This window comes from Physcomitrium patens, chromosome 7 (genome assembly GCF_059467195.1).
Source record: "Physcomitrium patens ecotype Gransden chromosome 7, ASM5946719v1, whole genome shotgun sequence".
Taxonomy (NCBI): domain Eukaryota; kingdom Viridiplantae; phylum Streptophyta; class Bryopsida; order Funariales; family Funariaceae; genus Physcomitrium; species Physcomitrium patens.
This window is the reverse complement of record NC_143416.1, coordinates 11,355,977-11,365,884: the sequence shown is the minus strand read 5'-3', so window position 1 is coordinate 11,365,884 and position 9,908 is coordinate 11,355,977. Positions and strand designations below refer to the sequence as shown.

The following is a 9,908-nucleotide window of genomic DNA, read 5'->3' as shown; positions in this document are numbered from 1 at the left end:
ATACAATTTGTATCAAGATTTTGAAGAACTCTTTTTAAGATTCAAAAGATGGATATTAAATTATCTTTATCTTTTTATTCTCAAATTGATGGATAGATAGAACAAATAAATCAAATTTTGGAGCAATATTTGAAGTATACCATTAACTATTATCAAAATTACTGAATAATTCTTTTATCATTGGTAAAGTTTGCATACAATAATTTAATACATTCTTCTATTTAACAAAAATCTATTTTTTTTAATTATAGTTTTCATCCATGATTTAATATTCTTAATTTTTTAAAAGTTGATAATCTTGCAACAAAAGATTTGGCAAATTATTTCTTAGAACTACATGTAATAACAAAGGTGTAGTTGAAAGAAGCTTAAGAACCACAAAAGAAATAATATAGATGTCTATTATAAGAAATAATTACAATTCAATATGATTATAAGATATAGTTAATTTGTCACAATATTAAGACTACTTATTTTTGTGACAATTTGGACTATCAAAGGCTTGGATCTTTTTTTATTTGTGAATAAATCAATCTAGTTGTTTATTAATTATATTTATTGGAATCTATAAAGATCCATCTTATATTACGCATCTCTTTTTGAGCCATATAAGGCAATGAATATCTTGAAAAGAAGACAAATGCCTCTTCTTTCTATAAAATATAGACAATAAATAAGAGCTTGAGGTGGAAGAAGTCTTAAATTCAAGGCAACTTTGAAATAGATTAGAATATCTTATTCATTAGTACGGATCTGATATTAGTGAATGTATATGGAAGCTAGCAAAAAATCTTACAAATGCAATAAAGAATGTTGAGGCTTTTCACTAACAACATCTATCAAAATCAAGTTGAAGAATAACAAATCTTTGTTATAAAAGAAACAAGCTACAAGGAAGATATCATTCTACCTTTCATCCTTATTTGTAGCTTTTGTATATTTGTGGCACAAAAGAGATAGAGAACTAACAACCAATACATTCAATTTAAGAGTTATTTTTTATTGAGTTACCAAATGAGACATTGTAATTGTTATAACCTTCAAGATGACATAATTGAAATGAAGATCCTCAAGAACAATATGTTATTTCTTAAATACATGGCAAGATACAACATGTTTGATATGATGACCTTGGAAGAGATTTTTAATGTTTGGTGATTTTATTAGAGGTAGAAATAACTTCCAACAGTGTTTTAAATATTTTATTTGAAGGAAGTTATAAAGGCCTTAACTTTGATCAAATAATATGGTCATTTTTTTGCCTTAGTACAGGACGCTTTCAATGGTTGAGAGGACTTATCAACCATCTTTGAAGAGAATAAAGATCAAGATATGAAGTAAATATAATTTCTTGTTGTCAAGGCAGAGAAAGTTTGCCTCAAGAAAGAACTAGGCTCTTAGTTGCCACTAATTGCTCAATCAAGTCTTAAGATAAGAAAGACCACGTTTGTATATATATATATATCTATATATATATATATACACTTTTAGGAGAAATTATATCAAATATATAAGTATTAAGTTTCCAAAAATATCCAAAATATGATTAAAAATTCTAAATCCTTATATATCCTCATAGGATATTAATTCCAAATTTGAACAACTCATATCTTTAAATCACACTGTTCAAACACACTAAAATTTTACATGAAGTACTAATGTACTTTTAACAACTACTACAACTAATTTCAATTGCAAATTCATTGTAGAACTTAGGATATCACCAAAATCCAAATAGTAGCTTCAAATCCTAATATTTATATATTTCTTTGTAATTTTCTTTATATTTGATAAATTAAGCACTTAAATACTCCAAAATTTATTTATATAGCTTTTTAATACAATAATCTACCTTCTCTAAAAGGTTTGAGCTAAAAAAATATCCAAAAACTTAAAATATTGCTCCAACCATTACTATGAACAAAATCTTTTACTTATTGCTTTTGATTTGAATGCATTGACTTTAATTCTCTATAACTTCTATATCCAAACTCCAAATTCATCAAATAGTATATGAAAAGTATAATAAACAAAATGCTCTTTTCAATCTTAGTCACCAAGTCTTTTTTGCTCTCTGTAAACGTATGTTATGTCCAAAAGAGTGAGAATAGGTATGAAATTGGCACCTTAACTTTGAGTGCCAATAACTCCTTCATAAAAACTTCAAATTATACAAAATTTATATCCAATCCATATCCAAAAATCTAAATTTGGTGACTTTAGCCTCTAAAGCTCAAATGACTTCAAAAGAAAAATCCTAATCCCTAATAAGGCCTCAAGCAGCCTTCTTTTAGCCCATTAGACATGGCCTTTGACTAATAAGAATGAAGATCTCCATTCGTTACCTTCATCGAACCACTTCTTGATTTCATCCCTTTTAATAAGCCTCCTAATAGTTTAGATTTTCATCTTTAGGCTCTAATCTCCTCTCAAGGCTTCATACTAAATATTTAGGTTCTATAATTTTTTTAAATGCTATAATAAAAATAGATAAAACTCAAAATAAAGTTTCTTATATCTACTCTCTTTAAATTAATCAATGAACCATTCTAACATACACCAAGACTTATGAACATATTATATGTTCTAACTAATTTTTACATATTACAAGTAATTATAATATGACATAACATCTTCGCTTTTTTCAACATATGATAACTACTCGCAGAATTTGTTCCTAGAAAGAGAGATAATGATACAAACATATATATTTATTTCAATAGTTACCTATATAATTGAAAAAAAGTACATAAAAATAAATTAATTTCAGAATATCTTCTAAAAAAGCTTCTTAGAAGCTTCATAGATGTTGGTTTAACTTTACACATGTTTGTAGTTGATTGGTAGGCTAAAAACTCAATCAACAAATTAGCCATGTGATACATGTGTTAATAGCTTGTAGAACAATCTAACTATGTGGTGCACATATAGATAACTTACCTTATAAATTAAATCATGTATCTAGCAAAGTCAATATGTATTAGAGGTCTTATAGAATATTGCAATATAGTTGTTAATTAGAGAGTATATATGGAAGCAAGAGTGAAGCCTTCTTTACTCTTATCAATGCCTTTCTAGTCTTTAGTCTTGTTTCAACACTTTCTAGTCTTCTTGTCTTTGAAAATAGCCATTTGAATTTAATAAATTACCATCTTTGAGTAATTTTTTAGTCTTTTTGAATGACATAAGAGTGTATTTAAATATTTTTTCTTTAAGATTCATGTCCTTCACACTAAGTGCCTTCCAACATATAATCCTATTGTAAGATATTGATCTCCAATGATTGCCATGCTAAAACCATCAATACTCCACTAAAAAGACTTAACTCAAGTCATCAATGCCCTCTCTCTTACTATTGCTACGAGCACAAAATAAGCAAGTACCTCCTATTTGATTTGCTTGGCATCCATGATATTATCTAAAATTCAAAAATCAATTAGATTGCTAAAACAACCTCAATTGATTATGCATATTTCAACGATAGAGATAAATAGTAACTCCACCTCTATTGCCACCTCTAATTCATAAATAATATATTTTATAGTATCTTACAGCACAAGCTTGCATACTTGATCTAAGCTGATTTTTATTGGACTCTACTACTTTCTTCAATCAAACAATCTTCACACTTGTAAGTTAATACAAGCTGAAGTAGTAATAAACCTAACATAGTTCCAATGTCCTGATGTAATATGATTAATGAATAAAAGAGAGAAAAAAAAATTATATTATAGAAGGTCTTATTTTAAAATATTAGATCAAATTATCTTTGAAACATAAATAATAGTTGAAAAGATAATAAAATTAAAGGATGTGAATGTTGCCTTTTTATAAAATAGGCATCTACCTATTTTGTACGACCATAAATAAGACAAAACAAAGTAGATTGGAAAATTAAATAATATAAGCATGTTAAGAAAAGAATTAAGAAAAGATTCTAATAATATTTATTTTAAGAAGCCAAGAACTAATACCTAAAAAAGATTGGTTGTCAATTTGGGTCAAAATCAGACTCCAAGGTACAAAACCATATATTCATGGTGATCTCTTAGGCTATTTGATAGATCAAAGAATAGAATTTGAAATTAGACTTGAGAAGAGATATTTAGGCATTAGTTTCATATCAATTGAATCAATATCAAGTTTTAGAAGAATTATTAAAGTTAGTGATATTTTCAATCACTGTAGATTTTGAAAAATAAAAATTTGTTTAGGAATTTGAGGATTTCTTGAGTTTTGTGGTATGTATATAAGTGAATTTTGAATAATATGTTTATGTACTAATTATCAATGTGTGTGCAAATTTTGAAGTCAATTGAATAGTTAGATCAAGATATGTGAAGGTTTTTGTGGATTGAGGTCTCAAAAATTGGAGTTTGAGGGTTAATAAGTATTTCTAAGATTTTTAGTAATCTATTAATTAAGTTGAAATGAATTTTTTTAAGATTACTAGACTCAATTTTCAACATTTTAGATAAAATTTAGAAGTAGTTTAATGATTTAAGAAGAAAATTATTGGCATTAAAATTTTAGCATTAGGTTAGAGAAGTCAACCACCTAATACCCAATTACATTATCTTGCATTTCTTTTAAATAGTAAGTACAATTGATTTCATCTTTCTTTTTCTTATTCCTAAGTAATAAATTTAAAGGTGTATAAATTTTGAGTTGATATCAATGGCTTGATTATTAGTTGTTGATGTTTCAATTATTGATATTCCATTAATTGTTGATGTTTAATTAGAATTATATTAAGATTTCGATTTTAGTATTTTTAAAGAATTCTTTGTATTTCTTTTATAACTTTTTTATTTTTATTTTTTGGATTAATCAAAGTTTGATCAGGATTATTAAGGTTTACTTAAGATTATTTAAGATTCTATTAGACTTGGTAGGATTGTTCTTGCATTTCTACTAACCATCCATAGATTGACACCTCATATGTTCTCAAGCAAGAACATAAGTAATACAACATTGCTATTATGAACTTCTTAACATACCCTCAAGGAATAAATGATACTACAAGCAAATATAGCCAAGAGATTGAATATCATGATGAGTTTAAGCACACATAGATTCTTTAGAACTTACATGAGTAATATCGGCAACGCAGAAATCTTCATCCAAGAATAACTCAAAATGTTTCTACTATACACAAAACCTCATTTTCACATCCAACAGCCTCTGCTCCTCAACTTAAAAAAATTGAATGTAACTACGGATAATAACTTTCACAAATTCCAAAATGGTCCGCTTACTAGACGCATCAATCAATTACTTCTAATGCTTGCTCAAATTCTAAAGTTAAAACAAGAAATACGGATCTCTAATTAAAAACAAATGCAAGAAAATCATAATTATGAATCAAATCATAAACAAGCACAAGCAATAAAGAAAAAAAAATAAAGAAATAAATACATATACAAATAAAAGGATACAATGAACAAAACAATGTACTATAATCAAATGATGTAAGCACCAATTGGAAATAAAAATAAAACACATTTCATATATTCTAAAACTTTAAAAAACATATCTAATAATAAAATATAATATAAAAATTTGGTACTTAACTTTATTGTTAAAAACAATCCACTCTTCATAGAGGAATACAATCATGCCACCTCCACATAATCATTCACTGATAGATGTACTATTCACTGTTTGAACAAAATAACAATCAGAATACATTTGCTTACAATATAATAATGCAATAGTAGTCTATTAAAGTATGTGAACTGTATAGAGCTAACTCAGTGAATAGAAATAACTCGAGATATCCTTCTGTGAAGAGGAAGTACATTCGAGAGGAATTGTTGGAAATGAATGACGCACTTCCTCTTCTGCGTGTTATCCAGCTGTGATGGAAACGAACAGATCTAGTTCTTATCCACCCTGTTACGAATGCCCAACTGCACCGTAAAAGGCAATAAGATCCACTACTGCGGTAGGACATTCGGAGCCACTATATATAGCCAGCAGCATGTCACGCCAAGTCATCCGTTGGAAACAATCTCAATTCGGAACACCACTCAGGCCGAAGCGAATGATATTCCTTTGCACAGTAGTATTTGACTAGCGCTGAACCTCCTTGTTCATCATCTAGGACTCTCTCTCGCGACGTGTTCTCTCCGAGACGATAGCTGACTGGAAGGAAAGCTGCATCCGAGTTGAACTGATCAGTAGACTTTGGAGAATCAGCAGCGAGGGGCTTGTGCGAACAAATCTCCTGCAACGATAGTTCACTGACCGTCAGCGAGGTTGCGATTTCGAGGTTTTCCTTTGCAGAACCGCCTTGTGACATCAGGTTCACCTTCTTACCGAGACTAGTATAGACATTGTCGCCCATTCTGATTCATCTCTGTGTGCATGTAGCACAGTACCAGTGGTTAGTCGACCCCAATGGTGGGGTATTTCTCCACTTTTGTTTCCGCGGTGGATAATTTCTAGACAAATACTGGGCCACGGAAACTCAAGCAAGTAGATGCTCCACTGATGATCAGAGGGGATAGAAACAACTAATCGTCTCAGCCATGTCAAATGTCTTCAGGCAGGTCAACTTGTGTCCTCTCCCTGCTGATGGTGCGGTGTCCTTCGCAGCAGTAGTCAACTAGATTAACTTGGATATTACTCCAGCTCTGGTAGCCTTGGCACACAACTGGCTAAGAAAATGCAGAAAGTGGCCCTGTCTGCCCTGTGATGCCAGTTCCGTTTTGGAATTGCAAAGCCTCGCCGCAGAAACGGCAGCTTACGTGAGCTGTGCACCTCACAATTGGATGGTCATTGTGTAGCCTTCGATGCAAGTTTTTTAAGGAGGTTTGTTGTGCTGTGCGCTGATTTTATCTTACCTCCACGATTTCGCAGTGTGATCGTATTGGAACGACGTTCTTTGTTCTTCACAACGTCAGACCGTGGTTCTCTTTTGTTAATCCGGTGGGCAATAATCCAGTTTCCTTCCAAGTCCGATTTATATAAAACATTGAACATGTCGAAACAGTCGGAATTAACGATGAATGACTCGATCAACAACATGTTGGTGGTCTCTAGCGTGAGCAACGTGAACCCGATCGAAAGTTACGATCCAGAGGCACTTCGTAATTCATTCCACTCGGAAATACGACCCATACTAGATGTGTTGGACAAACTCCGAACGCAAGGTATCACGGAGGAGAACGTGAACATACCAACGATCGTGGTCGTCGGCGATCAAAGCAGCGGGAAGAGCAGCGTGCTCGAGTCACTCGCAGGTATCACGCTGCCTCGAGGGCAGGGGATTGCTACTAGGGTGCCTCTCATCCTTCGACTCCAGTCTTGCCTCTCAGAACAGGATTCCAAAATTCTAATGGAGTATGAAAATGTCAAAGAAATGAGAATCAACTCAGAGGACGACATCGAAGCAGCTATCAATGCCGCTACGGATGACCTTGCCGGCAGCAACAAAAACATCAGAAACACTCCGATTTCGCTGCACATTCGAAAGCCGGACGCACCCGACCTTACCATGGTGGATCTCCCCGGCATTACACGTGTACCAGTTCATGGGCAGCCGGAGAATATTTACGAGCAGGTTCGTGACATGATAATGCACTACATAAAACCCGAGGAGAGCATAATCCTGAACGTCCTCCCAGCCGAGGTTGATTTTTCCACCTGCGAGTCCATCCGGCTATCTCAGACTGTGGACAAAAAGGGCGTGCGCACGCTGGCGGTTGTCACGAAGGTAGATAAAGCGCCGGAGGGATTGTTCGAGAAAGTGACCTCGGATGCCGTCAGCATTGGTCTCGGTTATGTTTGCGTGCGCAACCGCACACCTGCCGATGACAGCATAGCTGTGGCAAGGTGTCGAGAGTTAGAGTTATTTAATGACCACCCGGACCTCAGAAACATAGACCGAAGCATGGTTGGCATTCCCACCCTTGCGCGAAGGCTCGTCAAGATACAATCGGACATGGTGAGGGGATGCTTACCTCGCATCCGCGATCAAATACACGAAGCGCTCCAGAAGCGGCGTCAGGAGATGAGCAATGTTCCGAGGAGCATTGACAGCGTTAATGAGGCCGTCGCGGTCTTCTTACGACTGCAAAATGAAATGCTAAACATGCTCACTCAGGTCGTTCGGGACGGAGACTTCAGTCTGGTCCCCGACGATTGTACTCTTCATTACACAGCAAGATTGCACGAGGAATTCACGAAATTTGCTGAAGACCTGGGCAAATCTGGGCTGCGGCTGTCCCAGCCATCCCAAACTGACGAGATTAGGCAGATGTTCTCGGAGCATCAGGGAGTGGCCCTTCCCGACTTCCTGCCTCACACGGTCTTGCACCAGTTGGTGAAGAAACAGATCGATAGCATCACCCAGACGTGCATATTCCTCGTGGACCGAGTGTTCAAATATGCCGCCGAAGTTGTGCTACATGTTCAAAGTCTTATATTTGAAGCCTACCCTCACTTGAGGGACAGGCACCACAAGCTTGCAATCCAAGTCCTGAATGAGACCAAAACGACAACTGTGGAGTTCGTCGAGAGAATGTTGGCCAAAGAGAGAACGGTCATCTTCACAACGAATGCCTCCTACTTGGACACTATCGCGAAGATAAATTCTGCTGTGGAAAAAGCTCGGCGCTCAAACCAAGCATATATCGAACTAGATGTTGGACCTATCCGTGAGGGGCTGATTCTTAACGAAGCAGTACCTGCGACAGGGTGGCACCGAGAGGCATGGGAAATGAAGGTCCGCATTGCAGCGTATTCGAAAATTATGCACGAACGCCTTGCAGACGAGATACCCTTGGAAATCCGCTACGCACTGCAGAGGACGATAGTGAATCGCCTTCAGGAGCTAACGATGATGCAAGCGTTCTCGTCCCCGGAAGAGTTAGGGACTCTCATGCAGCAAGACTCGAAAATCATCGGCCGTCGCGTCCGGTTGCAGCAGCGCATCGATACTTTGGAGAAGAGTCTAATGCTTGTATCAGGAATGATTGCAGCTTGATTGATGCTGCAGGAATGATTTTGGAGGATCACTGAGTGTATCGTGCAGTGTCCCAGTCCAAACAGGGCTCAGGGCTTGGGGGAGAAGGAACGAATGTGGAGGAGTAATCCAGGACAACAGAATGACTGACTCTCGTTCATCCTCCCTCATAAATGGTGTTGCCGAATGCGATGAGAGTGTGTTCATTTCCAGCCTGAGTTTTGTATTCAGTTTATGATTTATATATAATACAATTGCTCTATACAGTTCACATACTTTAATAGACTACTATTGCATTATTATATTGTAAGCAAACGTATTCTGATTGTTATTTTGTTGAAACAGTGAATAGTACATCTATTAGTGAATGATTATGTGGAGGTGGCATGCATTGTATTCCTCTATGAAGAGTGGATTGTTTTTAACAATAAAGTTAAGTACCAAATTTTTATATTATATTTTATTATTAGATATTTTTTTAAAGTTTTAGAATATATGAAATGTGATTTATTTTTATTTCCAATTGGTGCTTACATCATTTGATTATAGTACATTGTTTTGTTCATTGTATCCTTTTATTTGTATATGTATTTATTTATTTATTTTTTTTATTTATTGCTTGTGCTCCTTTATGATTTGATTCAAAATTATGGTTTTCTTGCATTTGTTTTTAATTAGAGATCCGTATTTCTTGTTTAAACTTTAGAATTTGAGCAAGCATTAGAAGTAGTTGATTGATGCGTCTAGTAAGCGGACTGTTTTGGAATTTGTGAAAGTTACTACCCGTAGTTACATTCAATTTTTTTAAGTTGAGGAGCAGAGGCTGTTGGATGTGAAAATGAGGTTTTGTGCATAGTAGAAACATTTTGAGTTATTCTTGGATGAAGATTTCTGCGTTGCCGATATTACTCATGTAAGTTCTAAAGAATCTATGTGT

At 34.5% G+C, this 9,908-nt stretch overlaps 1 protein-coding gene across 1 annotated transcript; it reads left to right on the top strand.

Annotated features, from left to right (window-relative positions):
* Positions 1–6,985: 6,985 nt before the first annotated feature.
* Positions 6,986–9,427, top strand: LOC112284496 (dynamin-related protein 4C). Its single transcript, XM_024524333.3, has one exon. It carries the CDS (start codon positions 6,986–6,988, stop codon positions 8,990–8,992), a length of 2,007 nt encoding a protein of 668 aa, XP_024380101.1. The 3' UTR covers positions 8,993–9,427.
* The last annotated feature ends 481 nt before the right edge of the window (positions 9,428–9,908 follow it).